Source organism: Pan troglodytes, chromosome 19 (genome assembly GCF_028858775.2).
Source record: "Pan troglodytes isolate AG18354 chromosome 19, NHGRI_mPanTro3-v2.0_pri, whole genome shotgun sequence".
Classification (NCBI taxonomy): Eukaryota; Metazoa; Chordata; class Mammalia; order Primates; family Hominidae; genus Pan; species Pan troglodytes.
Genome location: NC_072417.2, coordinates 64,401,849 through 64,422,468, shown reverse-complemented (window position 1 = coordinate 64,422,468; position 20,620 = coordinate 64,401,849). Strand labels below are relative to the sequence as shown.

Sequence of the window (20,620 nt, the reverse complement as noted above, 5' to 3'; positions counted from 1 at the left end):
GTTAGTCATTAATAGACAGTACCTTTAGGTTTACAGGAAAAAAATCACAAGCTGTTGGTTTGAGTTGAACTTTTAGAAAAAGCTTCTAAGTTCCACTCAGATAAATTATTGAAGCAAAAATCTGAAGCAAAACAAAACACCACTCACTAGCGTAACTCTTCCAACATCTATCAACAGGTATTAGACTACCTAATAGGCAAGGTTAGTGATTTAGATACCAAAATGTTAATGATGATGGAAGAGGAAGAAGTGAAAAATGAACGGATCCAGAACACGGGAATTTATAATTAAGAAGACACACACAATTTATCTATTACCAAGTTATTTAAATGATTTTTTAAAAAAAGGCTAAACACAAGCTTACGAATAAGCACAAATAGTTTACTCTAATGACCCTACATCCATCTCAAAAGTGGATCCTCACTATTTTACCTCTTCCTTTTTCTAGTACCTCAATATCCTTCCTTGCAGGATATTGCTCTGAAGTTCACCCTTCCATATGTACTCTTATTCTCCCAATGAGAATTCAGTGAATCTCAGTTTCAACTCCCTAACAAATAAAATGTTCCAGGCTAGAGTAAGTGTGCAGGTTAAGCAGTAGTAAAACATATTTGGGAAAACTGAATAGGATCAAATATTAAAACCTTTGCCTTATATGTCTGCCTGTACATTAATGTTATAATAAAGAAAAGTGTTTAAAGATTAGTCTCTCAGTAGACTAAAATGGGAAGAGATCAAAAGCAAGAACATCTAGAAAGCAAGTGCATGAAATGGTCATGAGTTGATGACTTATGGCAAAAAAGGCAACATGAGATGGCCAGGCATGGTGGCTCATGCCTGTAATCCCAGCACTTTGGGAGGCCGAGGTAGGTGGCTCACTTGAGGCCAGGAGTTCGAGACCAACCTGGCCAAAATGTTGAATCACCATCTCTACTAAAAATACAAAAATTAGCTGGGCGTGGTGGCACATGCCTGTAATCCCAGCTACTCGGGGAGGCTGAGGCATGAGAATCGCCTGAACCCAGGAGGCAGAGGATATAGTGAGCCAAGATCACACCACTGCACTCCAACCTAGGAGACAGAGCAATGCTCTGTCTCCAAAAAAAAAAAAAAAAAAAAAAAAAAAAAAAAAAAAAAAAAAAAAAAAATCCATGAGTAAACAAAGACAAAACCAGTAAAGTTAGAAAAAGGTAAATTCTTCAACTCTTTTTATCTCAAATTATTCTTTACATGTAACAATGTAATGTGAACAATATGTTACTAATCACACAAACGACTCCATACAGAATAAGAAAAGGGTCCACACGCAGTGGCTCACGCCTATAATCCCAGCACTTTGGGAGGCCAAGGCGGGCAGATCACCTGAGGTCAGTAGTTCAAGACCAGCCTGGCCAACATGATGAAACCCTGTCTCTATTAAAAATACAAAAATTAGCCGATGTGGTGGTGTGTGCCTGTAATCCCAGCTACCCAAGAGGCTGAGGCAGGAGAATTGCTGGAACCCAGGAGGCAGAGGCTGCAGTGAGGCGAGATCACACCACTGCACTCCAGCCTGGGCAACACAACAAGACTCAGTCTGAAAAAAAAAAAAAGAAGTGGCTGGGCGCGGTGGCTCACGCCTGTAATCCTAGCACTTTGGGAGGCCGAGGCAGGTGGATTGCCTGAGCTCAGGAGTTCGAGACCAGCCTGGGCAACACAAGAAAACCCCGTCTCTACTAAAATACAAAAAATTAGCCGGGCATGGCGGTATGCGCCTGTAATTCCAGCTACTCAGGAGGCTGAGGCAGGAGAATTGCTAGAACTTGGGAGGCAGAGGTTACAGTGAGCCGAGATCGTGCCACTGCACTCCAGCCTAAGCAACAGAGTGAGACTCTGTCTCAAAAAAAAAAAGAAGAAGAAGAAGAAGAAAAGGAGGAAGAAGCGGAGAGAGAGGAAGAGAACCATCAACATTTCAAAATTACCCCTAACTTACCAAGGCTCAACTTTTGATTTCTCCTTCCCTGCTTTCTTAGGACCTTATGATAAATTAGAACTCCACAGCCATGACCAAATTTGTAAATACATTATATCTGTGTCCAATTCATATATCAAATTTCAGTACCTCTGCTGACCAACCCTCCCCACCTCTTTTCCCTCCCCAACCTCTTCTCCCTCCCCGACTCTCTCTCTACCAGGGCCAAGGGCCATTTCATCAGGAATATTACTCTGAACTAATTCTTTCTTTCCTTCCTTCCTTCCATCTTTCCTTCCTTCCCTCCCTCCCTTCCTTCCTCTTTCTCTTCGTTTTCTTCTTTCTTCTCACAAAAACTAGTATAATATAGAAAATATAGCTGCTCCTGGCCTTATATGCATTGATTAAAAACATACCAATGTAAATAACCTTGTGAAAGTCTGATTCTAGGACAAAAACAAAACAAAAATTAATGTTAAGCTAAAATTAATCCTTTTTAAAAGTTAAAAAATAATTTTAATTAATGCTATTAATTTTATTAATGTTATATTACCAAATGCTCCTAGCTGAGGTCAAATACAAATTATGCTAAAAAGCTTTACAGAGGTTGCTGACTACTACTCACAGAGCAGAACCACTTGAAAGTCTCCCGCTACCAAACACAGCATTAGCTATACTAAGATTATGTAGCTGTCCCAAGGGATGGCCCCCATGGTCCTTTGGGATAGACAGTAAGAGTTAACAAGTCTTAGGGAAGTCAGAAAGGTAGAAGAGCAGGACAGTGCAGGTTAATCAAAAGAGCTACAGAAATGTCAGGAAGGACAATAATGTAGAAAATTTAACACACCATCAAAGTCAAGAGAGTATTGCTACAAGGGCTGATGATTTTAAGTAACTTTCAAAAAGAAAGTCAGAAAACCTTCAAATGAATCATCTTTTTTTAAATAATGTCTGCCTTATCTTTTTAAGAAAGGTAGGACTACTTATTTAAAATTATGCCTTTTAGATTTACACACACTGTAAGGAATAATACAGAAAACACAGTGTACTCTTTACTTTACCAGTTCCCCCCCAATGTTAACATTTTGCATAACTACAGGACAACATTACAACCAGGATAGTGACACTGATACAGTCAAGACACAAAACTTCCCATCACAAGGACCCCTCCTGTTGCTCTTTTATAGATACCTCCACTTCTCTCCTGCCCTCAAATCCTCCTTAAACCCTCACAACCACTAATCTATTCTCTATTTCTACGATTTCATCATTTCAAGAATGTTAATATAAATGAAACTGTAGTGGAAGTTTTTCCTTTGCCCCCTGAAGGTTTCCTGAAAACCAAGTGACAAAAGAGAGAATAGAGAAAAAAAGGCATATAAAATTTTATTTTAATTTTCATAGCATGGGGAATCATAGGAGAATGATTTACCCCTGAATAATCTTTTAAATAAGCATTATCTTCCCATTCTTTCCCCAAACATGTTAAAACTGCATGTTAAATTGTTAGTCCTCCACTATTATTAATGAGAAGGCAATGGCAACAAAAATGAATTCTAAAAATAGATCTGATTTTCTAGCTAAAAAGAAACTTTAAAACCAAACACAACTTTTCGTTTAAAAAAAAAATATATATATATATATATATATATATATATATTTTGAGACGTGATCTCAGCTCAGTGCAGCCTCTGTCTCCCAGGTTCAAGTGATTCTTTGCCTCAGCCTCCCAACTAGCTGGGATTACAGGCGAGCGCCAGCATGCCTGGCTAATTTTTGTATTTTTAGCAGAGACAGGGTCTTACCATGTTGGCCAGGCTGGTCTTAAACTCCTGACCTCAAACGATCCACTCGCCTCAGCCTCCCAAAGTGCTGGGATTACAGGCGTAAGCTACCGCGCCTGGTCCTAGTTTTTTTTTGTTTTTGTTTTTTGAGACAGAGTCTTGCTCTGTCGCCCAGGATAGATGGCTAAAAAAAAAATTTTTTTATTGAGATGGAGTCTCATTCTGTCCCCCAGGCTAGAGTGCAGTGGCCCAATCACAGCTCACTGCAACCTCTGTCTCCCAGGTTCAAGAGATTCTCTCACCTCAGCCTCTCAAGTAGCTGGGACTACAGGCCCATGCCACCATGCCCAGCTACTTTTTTTCTTTTTAGTAGAGACGGAGTTTTACCATGTTGGCCAGGCTGATCTTACCCGCTGACCTCAAGTGATCTGCCCATCTCGGCCTCCCTAAGTGGTGGGATTACACACGTGAGCCACCGCGCCTGGCCTAAAATTTAAAATGTAAAAATATCCTTAGCTTCTTTCATGTCGTTGTCTTACCCGAAGAGGCGTATACTTTCTTAGTATCTGAAGAGAATGTGGATGCTGCAACCCTTCCATTAATTTTCATGCTTCCAATCAGTTCTTTGGTCTAAAACAATAAATATTATTTATCAAACTGTTAGAAAGTATACAGAAGAATCACACAATGTAGAGTAAAAACAACCTAGTTCTCTATTTTCTAGCACCTACTCAACTTTATTTTTCCCTGTAATCAAAAGGTCTCCCCCAACTGCCCACAACTTCTCTCCAAGTCCCACCTGTGCTCCTCTACTTGGAGATGCAGATTTAAGGACACACTGAGTTAAGGTGCAAGACTATCCCTACACTAGTGTCTTGTGGGAGAAGAACAAGAAGCAATAATAATGCTTTACCTTCATTGCTAGCAAATGCAAATATCCAGCAATGCCATTTATGAGCAAGAAGGACCCATCTGGGGAGACTTCAAAGCTCCTCACTATCTTCTCTTTCAAACCTAAAATAGGAAATGAAGCAATTAAATAAAGTTTTATATAGTTTTCAATAAAACTATCATCTATTGACAAATGAGTTTCTTACTTTTTAAAATACGTTAAGTGGCTCAAATTAAACAAAACCCTGGCTCAGACCCCGAATAAGTCTAAACGCAGGCATCACTGAGTTTGACCCAAACATAAGGTCACTACAAAGCACTTAACAAACTTCTCTTCTTTGTCCTGGTTAGCATTCACCATTTTAACTGCAGGCCAGAGACTCAGCTCTCCAAACAGTAAACATATCAACTAATTTTCCAAATATATGCAGTAATACCTCTAATTAACTAAAAGGATAAATTATACTTCTTTGTCACAAAGTTCATTACCAGAAGGGAAATACACTGCCACTAGAGACAGCCAAAAACTTAAAAACATATATAAACTAGCTGCTGGCCACTTACTAAGCAGCTCATGATGGACAGGAATCTCATCTTTAATTTTGTGAGTCAAAAAAAAAAAAAAAAAAAAAACCCCAAAACTTTTCACAATATGTCAGTTTACTTAAGGACTGACTAGCTTCTCTGGATGTGACACATGTAACCAAATCATATATGAGAGCTACGTATATACAGTCAACTTACTTACAAAAGGACATGTCTCTTTTTCCATGACTGAAAGGTTCATATTGACTATACAGGGGACTCCTCCTGATATCAAAATGCTTAGAGAGCCAAGTTACTCATTAAAAAGTTACCTAACAGGATGCATCAGAATGCATACAACTGGCTACCTCCAAGGAAGGAAAGCAGGAAGACAGGGAGACAGAGCAGAAGAGAGTTTTCACTATCCATTCATTTCTACATAGTAGATTTTTAACACCGTGTGAATATATTGCCTAGTCAAAAATATATGTCTATATTTTTAAAATTTTAAGTTACTAAGTTACAATATTAATTAGAGAAAAAGGAGTTACAAAAATCTGGTTAAGGACCCTTGTTCCACTACAGGAAAATACAAATTAAGGCTACTTTCCACTACTACAAACTAGACACCCCACTCTAGTCCTGTCTCCCAAAGACTACATCTTAGTTCCCTTGCTTGGACTCATGCTCCCCAATTTATTTCAGACACATACTACATTTCCAATCACTGGGGTTACTTCTGCTGATGACTAGTCTCCTTACTATGAAAGGCACTCCACTATGCCTATTAAGGGTAATTTTAATCCCAATTTCTGAATAAACCGTATGTACTGACTAAAGTATACTGAAGTAGTTCCAAACATAAAGAAAATATCATTACGTGATGAGGTAGGACAGGAGGCTTGTTCTAACACCATGTGAAGCTACAATTGGAAACACCTACAGACCTAATCCTAACAGCACAGTATCAGGCAGTGGAAATGTGAAAACAGAAAAAGGAGAAATACTGGGAAGGAAAGATCAATGCCATGTCTCCAAAGCAGTTGGTGACTGGACACACACTCCTGCCCACCTAGCAGATCCATGGTAAAGATCACTAACCATATCTTGGCCAACGCATGGTGCGCTTTCTCTCAAGAGGATGCAAGACAAGGAGATGCCAGAATCCATTACTTTTGAATAGTGAAATGGCATGTAAAAATAGTAACTACTAAATATTGTTTTCTATTTCAATATGAGAAGATGGTTTAAGACTTTTTAACCAAGTGAGGTCCATGGACCACACAGTATCACCATCACCTGAGAGAATCAGAAATGCAGACTCAACCCACCTAAGACCTACAGAATCAGAATCTGCAGCTTAATGAGACCCCCAGGTGATTCACATGCACATTTACTTCTGAGAAGCTCTGCCTTAGAGTAAACCAAGGATCTACTCGGAAAGGATCAAAGTGTCAGGAACACAGGAAAGAAAAGATTGGAAATGCTAAAGATAAACACCATAAATGTTTCTAAAGTTGGCCCCATCCACTTTCAACCACTAGTAGAAAAATGGTTGTACAGAGCTACTCTTGTCCTTTCCAGCCACATGCATGTGCAGTTTAATAGGGAGAGCACCAGTAAGCCGTGCCATACGCCAACACTACCTCCTGAGATTAGCCAGACAACCTCATTAGAAGGGCTTTGGTTCCCAAAGGATGCATGAAGGTGTCGGTGTATTTTGGGATATAAAGGAGCAGGGAAATATAGGAAAAGAATGGGTATGGTAGAGGGCAGATAAATTTTCACCTCCTAAAAAAGCGTTATTTTTTAAGTAGTTCATTCTTTAAAATACAGAAGTACCTCCAAAAGCAGTGCTTTATTCCCTTTAAATATAAATCAAAATTTTATTATAACTAACACTAAAACTACAGAGTATCCAAGTTTCCTGAAGATCAGAGAGGTGAAACAGTTTGTCCAAAGAAATGGAATCTGGGTCTTCTAGCTCCATGGCTCATGCTTTTTCTGCTGCATCAACTGCTAACTTTACAGCCAAGTATTTGCAATTGCTTGTCTGGTGTAGGGGGAATATATATTTCCAAATTATGATCATTCCGTAAGTGTTCAGTAAAAAAGTTCACTGGTTTCATTCAAACGTGTTATCTCAAAAGCACAAAGACATTTTCCAAACACTATACCTAAAGAAACTCTTATTTTTAAGAATCCTATGGAGTGAAAAAAGTGTTGTAAACACTGTTACATAAACTCACCTTGGGGGGAATGACTGGTTGTGTGCATTCAACAGAAATCTTACCTCTCACTTGATGCACAGGAATTAACTTTCCAGCCAGCATGTCATAGACATAAAGAACCTTGCTGTGGGTACTCGTGGCTAAAACTTCTTCCCCATTAGCACTAAAACAAGCCTTAAAGATTGGAAACCTTTCCAAATAGATGCTCTGGATTTTAGGATTTGTTTTCCCATCAACCTATAAAGAAGTACAAAATGGTTCTTTTGATTATTTCCACGGACCCTGTATCCTGGTAGTATATACTTTTCACTGCAAGTGTTCATTTAAAAATACATATCCAAGGGGCTGAAGGCTGACTTAAGCAGCCACGGCCAGTGATTTAATCAACCATGCCTATGTCAAGAGGCCTTCATAAAAAAGCTTAACAGAAGGGATTCAGAGAGCTTCTGGGTTGCTGAACACACGGAGGTGCTGGGGAGGTGGCGTGCCCTGAGAAGGCACGGAAGCTCCACGCTCCTTCCCCATACCTTGCCCTACTCATTTCTTGAGTTTGTCCACCCACAGATAAGGAGATAGAGTCAGTCCCATCCAAACTACATGAACTGGACCAAGTGTTATTCTCTAAAAGAAAACTGGGATACCCTATCCAAGAGCAGATACTGTGAAGCACCTGCAGTACTGAATGGTTACATTTGTGACCATGTGTTCACCATCTATACCCCCATCAGAGAGTGACATCCTGAAGTGAAGGGCCAGGTCTGTTGTTTATTGTTGCAACCCAAGAAACCATCAATGTACATCAGTGTTAGATTAAACATGGAAGACCCAGTAAAGTCATGAGGTTATATTATCGCTTTGCTCTAATAACTCACCAGAAAATTAAAAGAACACGTTTTTGTAGACAGAATATATTCACTAACATGATTAATATATTCTTCACTTCTCAATCTATTATTTTAAACCACTATTTTACTGAACTTTTATATTCAGTGGAAGAAAAATTTTACTCCAAATCCCCTATTATTATGGTTCCTTGTACACTGAAGTCATACAGGTGCATTCAATAAAAATGTGAGTGGGCAAGGGATGGTAAGCGACCCAAACTGTGAACAGGCAAGGGGTGAGCAGCTGTGATTGAAAACAGTGACGACAGACTTTGGAGCAAGAAGCAAGGGCAGTATGCTGACTGGATGTTCTGTTTTGTATTTCCAAGTAAATGAACTCTGTCACTTCTGTGAGACTTAGCTATGCTTCGGGCTATGATGTTTTAGCTATGAATATCTTTTTCAGTATTTTTGCATTTGGGGTTGCAAATGTCTGGTCCTTAAATAAAAATAATGCATTAGAAATAAATAAGTAAATAAAGATGCATACCTGAAATAGTGATACAGCATTATCTAATCCAGCAACCATCACAATCTGTGCACCGGGATGGAACTGCACAGATGAGATCCGAGCAACAGTAGGACGTTCAGCATTCGCATGCTGGCAGTTCTTCATCTACAGGAAATGAAAGCTGGGATTTTATCAATTGAAATGAATAAACATTATTTTCTTTAGAGTAAGAAGAAAAGACATTATAGTTTATAATGCAGGAAAAAAATGCACTGGAATGGTAACCAAACACAACTCAAAAAAAAAAAACAAAAAACAAAAAAACCGCAGCTCTGGCACCAACTAGCAAGTCACTTTACCACAAAAGAATCCATTTTTACCATCTTTCAAATAAAAAGATTAAATCATTAAAGTGCTTTCCATATCTAGAAGTCTGAATGTATTACTCATTCTTAGAGCACTAGTATGTAGTCATTTCCCCAAAATACATCCATTTGTGTTAAGAGACTTTCACTTCTGAGGAAATTTCACTTAAAACTTCTACTTTGGCACCTGGCATCTTTGCATTCATGGCACAAATGCAAGAGGCACTGCACAGTTGTCCCCACAGTTCTTCAATTGGCACAGGTTGCTTTATTCTCTTAGGGTACACGGTTCCAAGTTTAAAGTAATGGTAATCTCACATCCATCACCTGGACTATTTTGTTATTTATTTTGTTTTTACAGGTTTCCCCTTGAATTTTTAAAATTCAGTTAAAAACAAAAGTATGTGTTTTGTTTGTAACCACCAAAGTTAAATTTTTATGGTAACTACAACTTTTTTTTTTTTTTGAGATTGAGTTTCACTCTTGTTGCCCAGGCTGGAGGGCAATGGCGCAATCTCGACTCACCACAACCTCTGCCTGTTGGGTTCAAGTGATTCTCCTGCCTCAGCCTCCCGAGTAGCTGGGATTACAGACATGTGCCACCACACCCAGCTAATTTTGTATTTTCAGTAGAGATGAGGTTTCCCCATGTTGGTCACACTGGTCTCAAACTCCCAACCTCAGGTGATCTGCCCGCCTCGGCCTCCCAAAGTGCTGGGATTACAGGCGTGAGCCACTGCGCCCGGCCATGTGGTAACTACATTTTTAATGGAGGTGAATTCACCCGTAAAGAGCTAAATGAATTGTCCTCATAAGGTGCAAGACAAAATCACTGTATCTAATTTATCATAATAGTTTCCCCTGCCCCATTTAAATACTCCTGCCATGGTGTAATAAGAAAAGAGACCTATGTCGCTGGGCGCGGTGGCTCACGCCTGTAATCCCAGCACGTTGGGAGCTGAGGCGGGCAGATCACCTGAGGTCAGGAGTTCGAGACCAGCCTGACTAACATGGAGAAACCCTGTCTCTACCAAAACAACAAACAAACAAAAAATTAGCCAGGCATGGTGGTGCATGCCTGTAATCCCAGCTACTTGGGTGGCTGAGGCAGGAGAATTGCTTGAACCCGGGAGGCGGAGGTTGCAGTGAGCCGAGATCACGCCCTTGCACTCCAGCCTGAGCAAAAGAGCAAAACTCTATCTCAAACAAACAAACAAACAAACAAAAGATATCTATGTCATAGAGAGATCTGTTAATATGACAGATATTTAACTAAAGTACTGCCTGTTAGTATGACAGATATTTAACTAAAGTACTATGCTACATAGGCAGCTGGACACCATAATGAACATGCTAGACATAGTGATGAGTTAGAAAGTGAATAGTGTAGACCACTTTAGAGAAAGTCTTGTCTAAGGTGCCATTTGAGCAGAAAGGTAAGAATGAGCTAGCCATTAGGACTTCCTGAAGACAAGGCAGGCAGAACAAAAGAGAAAGAGCAAAGGTTCACAGGCAAGAAAGGACCTAGCAGCATGTCCAAGAAACAGAAAAAGGCTTGTGTGACTCAAGTGGGAAATCATGGGAAACAGGTCTGAGATGAGGCTAAGGATCCAGGCAAAAGCCAGATTGTAAAGGGCAGTGTAGAATACGATAAGGAATTCAGAAGTTTTCAAAAAGCAATGAAAAGTGACATGACCTGATGTTTTATTTTTAAAAGATCCCTCTGGCTGCCATACAAAGAATGATTTAAAAAGAGGTAAAGTAGAAGTAAAGAGTCCAGTCACAAAGCTACTGCAATATACCAGATAAGAGATGACAGCAGTATGAACTAGGCTGATGCCAATGAAAATGAAGATAAACCAAACAGGATTCCTAGAATTACTGGAAATTTTATTTATTTATTTATTTATTTATTTATTATTTTAGAGACAGGGTCTCGCTTTCACCCGGGCTAAAGTACAGTGGTTCCATCACAGCTCACCGTGGCTTCAAACTCCTGAGCTCAAGCAATAGGAACATAATACCTCTAGAACATTTTTGCAAAAGGAAAAAAAAAAACAACAATAACATAAGTATTTACCAGGGCAAAATGACAGCAAACATATTTAACCCCACAGATAACAGGAATCCATACATCTGCTACTGGGAAGCAAATTAAACTGCAGAGGTAAGTAGTTAGATAGGATCCCCCAACTTCACTGACTCTCACCTTCAAGATTCCTCTTGGAAGAGAAGTTGATGTGGATATGAAATTCCCAGTCCTTTGCAACAAATCATCTTCATCCTCTTCACTTTCATCTAAGTCAAACAGACCCAGAAGGCTGATCTTTAGAATCAATGAGCTGCCCCTTTTACCTACCCCAAACTTCTATGAATATATTTTCAACATCAACTCCCTTTCCAGCCTCCCTACCTCAATTGCTTTTTTTAAAGCTGCAACTGGCAAAAGCAAAACAGGAAAAAAAAAAAAATTTTAAAGGAAAAGAAAAAGATGACACAAAGCTTAACATCTATAGTTAAAATCAAAGTTTAACTCTAGAATGAAAGACTAACACATACACAGATGGTTACTAAAACAAGATGAAGTGAAATAAAAGTTTAAAGCCAGCATTTCATTTAAAAAGAGCAACTAATAATTATGGCAAAATTGGCAACAGGTTGGCTACTGATCTAGCTTAACAACTCACATGAATAAAAACCAGAACTTTTAGCTGAATGATCAATGTCAGCAATCTATGTATCAGAACTTCAAAAAGGGCAAATAGGGCTGCTTTTCCCCCTGGAGATGACTGATGATTCCAGTGGAGACAGCTAAGAAGCTGAGCAAACTTAAAACACTTGCGGAGCTAAGAAGGGAAAAACTAGCTCTAAGCTTCTTGACAGGGTCTGGTAAGCCACCAGGTTTTGGATTGCGGCCACAAAGGGCTACCACTAGGATTAAAGACGAAATCAAAGAATTATAAGAAAATCTTCCCAAAACTGAAATTCTGCTTCACAATTCCTCATTAAAATAAAACGTTCTGGGATTACTAGTGTCCTCTGCCAAGCTACCTACCTAGAAGTAAACATATAAACCATCATCCTAGATCTAATTAATCTACATTATTTTTCATATGCAATGTCCACCACTCAATGAAATATAACCAGGCAAATACTGACAAGATAACTTGACTAAAAACCACAAGGAAAAACAGACAATCCCCACAGGGATCTAAACAACGGAATTATCAGACACAAACCTTAAAAATACTATGTTTAGGCCAGGCGCGGTGGCTCACATCTGTAATCCCAGCACTTTGGGAGGCCGAGGTGAGTGGATCACCTGAGGTCAGGAGTCAGAGATTAACCTGGCCAACATGGAGAAACTCCGTCTCTACTAAAAATACAAAAATTAACTGGGCATGATGGCTTATGTCTGTAATCCCAGCTACTTGGGAGGCTGAAGCAAGAGAATCACCTGAACCCAGGAGGCAGAGGTTGCAGTGAGCTGAGATTGCGCCACTGCACTCCAGCCTGGGCAACAGAATAAGACTCTGTCTCAAAAAAACACAAACAACAACAACAACAAAAAAAACTATGTTTAATATATTTAAGAATGAAAGACAAGATTCAAAATTGAGCCAGAAATCTAGAATATTTGAAAAAGAAATTCTAGAGCTGAAAAATACGTAATTAAAAGTAAGCCCCCAATAGGCCAGGCATGGTGGCTCATATCTGTAATTCCAGTACTTTGGGAGGCCGAGGCAAGTGGATCACTTGAGTTCAGGAGTTCGAGACCAGCCTGACCAAAATGGTGAAACCCCGTGTCTACTAAAAATACAAAAATTAGCCAGGCGTGGTAGTGCACACCTGTAATCCCAGCTACTTGGGTGGCTGAGGCAGGAGAATCACTTGAACTCGGGAGGCAGAGGTCGCAGTGAGTGGAGGTAGTGCCACTGCACTCCAGCCTACACGACAGCGCAAGACTAACTCAAAAAATAATAACAAATAAAATTAAATTAAGCCTCCAATAGATGTTTTTAACAGTACATCAAAATTAGCTGTAGAGAGAATTTGTGGTCTAGAAAACGAATCAGAAAAATATACCCAGACTGAAGTACAGAAAGAAAAAGGATAAAAAACACTGAATACCAATGTGGGTAACATAATAAGATCCTGTCACTACAAAAAAAAAATTTTTTTTCATTAGCTGGGCATGGTAGCACATGCCTGTAGTCCTAGCTACTCCAGAGGCTGAGGTGGGAGGATTGCTTGAACCCAGGAGGTCGAGACTACAGTGAGCCAAGATCACGTCACTGCACTCCAGACTGGGCGATAGAGTGAGACCCTGTCTCAAAAAAAAAAAAAAACCAAACCAAAAAATAGGTGGAAGACATTTAATATACGTATTACTAATAATCTAGAAAGGAAGACTGGAACAGAAACAATACTTGAAGACAGGTGAGAATTTCCAAAACTTACAGAAGACATCAAGCCAGTTCAAAAGTAGTACTATGAAGTCTAAGCAAAATACAAAGCAAGCTAAAATGACAGGGAGAGGGGATAAACAAAGAGCAACACAATACAACAATTCATAATATTAATGAATTGCTGTTGATTTTTGGAGCTGTGGTTATGTTCAAAAGGGAGAATTTTCTTATAACGAAACTCAATAAATATTTACAGATAAAAATAACACACTGGAGATAATCATGAAGCTGAGTGCTAGTCACCATTCTGTCAACAATAAGTATACCTTCAACAAGTCACTATCTCTTTGAACCTCTCTCATGTACAAAATGAATGTGTTAGACAAGCATATCCCATACTGTAGCAGACTAATTGCTGACTTAATCCACTTCCTTTTTCTCCTGTGCACAAAGCCAAACTACACTTCCTAGGATCCTCTCAGCTAGTGTGGCCTTATGACTGAGTTCCAGCCAACAAAATGTAGGCAAAAGTATCCTGTACCATTTCCAGGAAAGGCCAATAAAAATCCCCTCTTTCTCCTCCTATAAGCCAAGTGGATGTCAACATCTTAGGCAACTTTGGAAGAACCAACCTGAAGATGACAGAACTTCTATAAACTTGGGTCCCTAAAGTAAACCATCACCTTCCTACCACCCCAATTTTATGTGCTGAAAAAACCAACTTCAATTGGATTATGCCACTGGGATCTGTGGGATTTTGTTTCAACAGCTAGCATAACCATACCTAAAATTACAGGAATCTAAAATGTTGTGGGGTTCTATAAATGCAGCATTCTGAAATGGATAATAAAATTATGTTTCATCCAGGAGGGCAAACTGGTGATCTAGGGTCTAGAAGTACGCCACCAAAAAAATGGTCAAAATAACGAGGGATGTTTAACATATTAAAAAACAAACATGGAAAGAGGCTTCCCAAATAAGAGAAAAAGAAGATAATCTGTATGTTTCAAACCGTAGGAGTAGAGACTTGTTGGGACATACATTTCAAAATAGGAAAAACTGTCTAACAGTTCTTAAAGAAAAGGGAAGAAGAGGAAAAAACAGTTTAGTAAAAAGTACATTATTTAGGCCAGGCACAGTGGCTCATGCCTGTAATCCCAACATTTTGGAAGGCCAAGAGTTCAAGACCAGCCTGGCCAACACGGTGAAACCCCGATTCTATTAAAAATACAAAAATTAGCCAGGTGTAATGGCGCACACCTGTAACCCCAGCTACTCAGGTGGCTGAGACAAAACAATCACTGGAACCCGGGAGGCAGAGGTTGTAGTGCGCTGAGATTGCCCCACTGCACTCCAGCCCTGGGTGACAGAGTGAGATTCTGACACTGACACACACACACACACACACACACACACACACACACACAATACATTATTTGATATATTTAAGCAGAGGATAATGTAGAAAAGATTACTGCAGTGGATAAAGTCAGGCCACATCACTAAGATTCCTTCAACCTCTAAAAGCAAATGGCTAGAAACAAAGACGGTCAATTTCTTCTTAGTAACAGATTGTCTTTTCTAATAGAATTATATAAAACACTGGCTCTTTGTATGGACTCCCTGCATTTACGTACCATGAGGACTAACAGGGTAGGGAGAAAGGGGACAGAGGTGGTGGTCATAATCAAACTGAAGCTCTACGGACATCAAGGATGCTAAGGAAGGAGCTCCTACATGATGTGAGAGGATATACTCCGGACTCTCAGGATTTCAAAGGTTAATTCCAAGTCTAAAACGTGTAACTCCAAGCACACAAACCAGATTTTAGCTAAGCCATCCATATTTATAATAGCTAACCTCAAAAGATCGAAGAAGCAGAAAATAGCCATGGTACAAGTTAAATTTAAAACCTACAGTCAAAAAACAGATTTTTTTTTTTTTTTTTTTTTTTTTTGAGACAGAGTCTCACTCTGTCACCCAGGCTGGAGTACGGTGGCACTTATCACTTATCACAGGTTACTGCACCCTAGTCTTCCCTAGCTCAAGCAATCCTCCCACCTTAGCCTCCCAAGTAGTCGGGACTACAGGAACATACCATCAGGCCTGGCTAATTTTTGTATTTTTTGTAGAGATGGGGTTTCGCCATGTCACCTGGTCTGGTCTTAAACTCCTGGACTCAAGCGATCCACCCGCCTCGGGCTCCCAAAGCACTGGGATGACAGGCGTGAGCTACCGAGCCAGGCAAGAAATGCCAGGTTTTAATGAGCCTCATAAGAAAGCTCAAATAATAACAAACAGGAACAGGGACTTATGTACTAATTTAAACAGAAATATCAACGCTCACCATCTGAAGATGTTTTCCGCTTAGTAGTCTCTGCCCAGGCAGGTACTCCTCCCATGGCATGTTGGAATCTAAGCAAAAATATTTGAAAAATATATTTATGGCAACCACTACATGTCCATAAAGCTTGATACATTTAAAGCATATACGTTGAATCACCCTTGAGAAAACGTATGGACTCTCTTCCAAAGAAGTAACTATCTTTAAGAACAGAAGTTATTATCTTTACTCACACAGAACAGTCCCAACCTGCCTATACTGGAAACCTCCATGAACCTCTGCCCACTTAAACTAGTCCTGGATACATATTTTTTGTTAATTATTTCCATCTAGTTACATGGTTGTCTTATTTGTTCAATCAACACATCCCGGATATCAGGACTATGTAAAGAAGTCTCTTTGTGGTTTATGCCACAGTACATAGACTACACACTAGAACACGTCTAAAAGAAACTGACCAGATTGTTAAGAATATACAAAACTTCATTATATATCATCTGAATAAAACAGAATCACTTCACTCTGGAAAAAGTAAGCTTTAACAGAAGCATGATAGCTGTGTTCGTAAGAACTGGTACCTGGGCCGGGCGCGGTGGCTCACGCCTGTAATCCCAGCACTTTGGGAGGCCAAGGCGGGTGGATCACAAGGTCAGGAGATTGAGACCATCCTGGCTAACATGGTGAAACCCCGTCTCTACTAAAAATACAAAAAAATTAGCTAGGCGTGTTGGCAGGTGCCTGTAGTCCCATCTACTGGTAGTCCCAGCTACTCAGGAGGCTAAGGCAGGAGAATGGTGTGAACCCGGGAGGCGGAGCTTGCAGTGAGCCGCGATCACGCCACTGCACTCCAGCCTGGGCGACAGAGCCAGGCTCCATCTCAAAAAAAAAAAAAAAACAAACAAAAAAAAACAACAACTGGTACCTGGAAGAGGGCAAAGAGTTGTTTTAATTTTTTTATGCAGAAGTACAGACTAGCTCACCAAACTAAGCCCACTAGCCATAAACAACTAGAAACCTGGACAAAATACATGAAACAAATTTTTTCGGAAACTGGATGACAGCATAGGACTGTGATCCCTCAGAGAAGGGATATAAGCAAGATGAACCCCATCACCACCACAAATTTTCCCCTAAAGGCATTTATAAGACCCTGACACAAAGCTGAGAAAAAGATCAGACTTGAAAGAGACTGATACAACTGGACTTTGAGGGGCAGTGTCTGGTACACATCATCTTAAGATACTCCTCAACAAAATACGTAATTGAATTCTAATCAAGACTTTAAGCCCAACTTAACAGGAAATACAGATGACAGAACAAGTTAAACAACACAAAGAAAAAATAGATTGAGGGAAGAGGAAATGCAAAGTGACTAACTAATGGAGAGTTTTCTTTTGAGGTGATAAAAATGTTTAAGAACCAAAAAAAAAAAAAAAAAAAACCAAAAAAAAAGTTTTAGAACTAGATTGAAGAGGTGGTGGCACAACATTCTAAATATACTAAATGCCACCAAATTTACACTTTAAAATGGCTAACACTGTTATGTGAATTTCACCTCAATAAAAAAAAGGAGTCTTAAAATGTCAGAATGTGGGATATTCTACAAGACAACAGGTCTGAACACTTAAAAGATAGGTAATGGCTGAGCACAGTGGCTCACGTCTGTATTCCCAGCACTTTGCGAGGCCAAGAAGGGCAGATCGCTTGAGCCCAGTTCAAGACCAGCCTGGGCGACATGGCGAAAAACCTCATCTCTACAAAAAAATACAAAAATTAGCTGGGCATGGTGGCACACACCTGTAGTCCCAGCTACTCGGGAGGCTGAGGTGGGAGGATTTCTTGAGCCCAGGAGCTCAAGACCAGCCTGAGCAACATAGTGAAACCCCATTCCTACAAAAAAATTTTAAAAATTAAGGTGGTACATGCCTGTAGTCCCAGCTATGGGGAGCCTAGGAGATAGAGGTTGCAATGAGCCATGACAGCACCACTCCATTTCAGCCTGGGTGACAGAGTGAGATCCTACCTCAAAAAAATAAATAAATTTAAAGGACATAAAATCCAAATAAAATGTATGCACCTTACAACAATTGGAGAAACTAACATCGACTAGCCATAAACTGTTAATTTTCTTAGGTATGACAATGGTATTGTGAATATGAAGGAAAACATCCTTAATCTTAAGAGATGCACATTGACAAATTAATGAGTTAAGTGTCACATTATCTGTACCTTACTCTCAAATACACTGGGAAAGCACACACATACCCAAAATACACAAAGCAAATATGACAAAATGTTAAAAACCATTGAACCCAGGTGGTGGCCATTTAAATTTCTGAAAATGTTCATATTATAAAATTATGGTTTACCATATGCAAATGAACAAGTAAGCAATATTATCACTGATTATATTTGAGTGGTAAGATAATTTTTTTCCAAATTTTCTTTGTGTCTGTGTTTTGTCCCCTCTCCCCTAAAACTACAGAAATTTAGTCACTGCCCACAATAGCAATCCTCTTACTGTTTCAAAATGGAAAACTACACAAGAAGCGGTTACGGTTAATGACTGGGCATTGGTTACATACACCTCTTGGTAAATCATATGAGAAAAGACACTTACTCTTCTTTAAGTCTCTTTTTAAGGTTGTCTTTCGAAAGTTTACTTTCACTAGCATTTTTCATCATATCCTTCCGAAACCGATTGTTCATCATGTCAACCCTACAAAAACAGAACAGCATATTTTAAATAACTTTTAAAGAGTTAATATAAATAGCTACTGCTTTTAGCACCTGGAGAAAAATGTTTAATGAAACAATATAGGTCAAGATTTTTAAGATGTGAACATTTCAAATGCATCTTCTCTGTTCTTCCTAAAAGAACAAAAAAGTAGTTGCCAACATTTCAGATCATCTGGTTTACACTTTGGAGAGCTACTATTTGAGAAAATTCATCATGACTTATCTGCACACAGTTTATGAAATTCTCCAAAATAAACCCCAAGTAACTAAATACATAAAGAGCAAACCCTAGGCCCAGCGTGGTGGCTCACGCCTGTAATCCCAGCACTTTGGGAGGCTGAGGCAGGTGGATCACGAGGTCAAGAGATCGAGACCATCTTGGCCAACGTGGTGAAACACCATCTCTACTAAAAATACAGAAATTAGCTGGGCGGGGTGGCACACACCTGTAATCCCAGCTACTCAGGAGGCTGAGGCAGAAGAACCACTTGAACCCAGGAGGCAGAGGTTGAAATGAGCCCAGATTGTGGCACTGTACTCCAGCCTGGGCAAAAGAGTGAGACTGTCTCAACAAAAAAAAAAAAAAAAAAAAAAAAAAAAAGGCCGGGCACGGTGACTCATGCCTGCAATCCCAGCACTTTGGGAGGCAGACACAGGCGGATCACTGAAGGTCGGGAGCTCGAGACCAGCCTGGCCAACGTGGTGGAACCCTGCCTCTACTAAAAACACAAAATTAGTCCAGTGTGGTGGCAGGAGCCTGTAATCCCATCTACTCAGGAGGCTGAGGCAGGTGAATCGCTTGAACCTGGGAAGCAGAGGCTGCAGTGAGCCAAGATCACACCACTTCACTCTAGCCCAGGCAAGAAGAGCAAAACTCCATCTCAAAAAAAAAAAAAAAAAGAGCAAACCTTAAAATACTATGAAGTAAAAATACAGGTAAACATTTGTCTCTCTCTGTTAACTACTTACTATTAAAAACAGCAGTAAAAATAATCAAGGAAAAGATTCACAGATTTGACTATATAAAAATTTAAAACTTCTATGCACAGAAAGCTGGGGAAAACCTACAATAAATCTAACATATAAAGGTTTGAAATTCTCAATATGTCAGGAACTAATATACCAAGATTATTTAAAAAGTCTCCAATAGACAAGGACATAATAAAGAATATTTATAAGAAACGAGGCCAGGTGTGGTTGCTCATGTCTGTAACCCCAGCACTTTAGGAGGCCGAGGCAAACAGGTCACTTGAGGTCAACAGTTCAAGACCAGCCTGGCCAACATGGTAAAACCCCGTCTCTACTAAAAATACAAAAATTAGCTGGGCATGGTGACATGTGCCTGTAGTCCCAGCTACTTGGGAGGCTGAAGCAGGAGAATCGCTTGAACCTGGGAGGCGGAGGTTGCAGTGAGCCAAGATCACGCCACTGAACTCCAGCCTGGATGAAAGGATGAGAGTCTCAAAAAAAAAAAAAAAAAAAAAAAGACAATGACTAAACACAAAAACACTTCCTCAAAACAAACTAGGTAGAGATATTACCCACTACCAAACTGACAGAGTCTGAAAAAAAAAACAAATAAACCATTGTGTCTAAGAATGGACTGAAACTGACACCTTTCAATGGGAAGGCAAACTGGTAGAGCCCCATAGCATGCAGTCTGGCAGTACTTATCAAGAACCTTAAAAATAACTGTGCTCTTTGATTAAGTAATTCTACCTCAAAGAATCTTTCTTAAGGCAATAAATTAGAAAATAAAGGAAGGTTTATACATAAAGAGGTGATAAACATTAATGCTGAGATAATCTGCATTAAAGGGAAAAATAAGGCTGGGCACAGCAGTTCACGCCTGTAATCTCAGCACTTTGGGAGGCAGAGACGGGTGTATACTTGAGGTCAGGAGTTCAAGACCAGCCTGGCCAACGTAGCAAAACTCCGTCTAACTCCGTCTCTACTAAAAATACAAAAATTAGCCAGGTGTGGTGGCACACGCCTGTAGTCACAGCTACTCGGGAGGCTGAGGCAGGAGAATAGCTTGAACCCAGG

The 20,620-nt window shown here is 39.7% G+C and overlaps 1 protein-coding gene across 8 annotated transcripts in view; it reads right to left on the bottom strand.

Moving 5' to 3' along the window:
- Positions 1-20,620, bottom strand: part of UTP18 (UTP18 small subunit processome component) — a 56,868-nt gene that overhangs the window by 32,263 nt on the left and 3,985 nt on the right. For all 8 annotated transcript variants that reach the window (XR_010153339.1, XR_010153338.1, XR_008540491.1 and 5 more), the window contains exons 3-9: positions 18,456-18,554; positions 15,839-15,906; positions 11,292-11,380; positions 8,757-8,882; positions 7,445-7,619; positions 4,649-4,749; positions 4,275-4,365 (exon numbers count right to left, since the gene is read on the bottom strand). Coding sequence is in view for 5 of the 8 variants with exons in the window: in XM_063799866.1 (XP_063655936.1) it covers positions 4,275-4,365; positions 4,649-4,749; positions 7,445-7,619; positions 8,757-8,882; positions 11,292-11,380; positions 15,839-15,906; positions 18,456-18,554 (749 nt within the window). In the remaining 3 variants the exon portion in view is untranslated. The remainder of the gene's footprint in view (positions 1-4,274; positions 4,366-4,648; positions 4,750-7,444; positions 7,620-8,756; positions 8,883-11,291; positions 11,381-15,838; positions 15,907-18,455; positions 18,555-20,620) is intronic.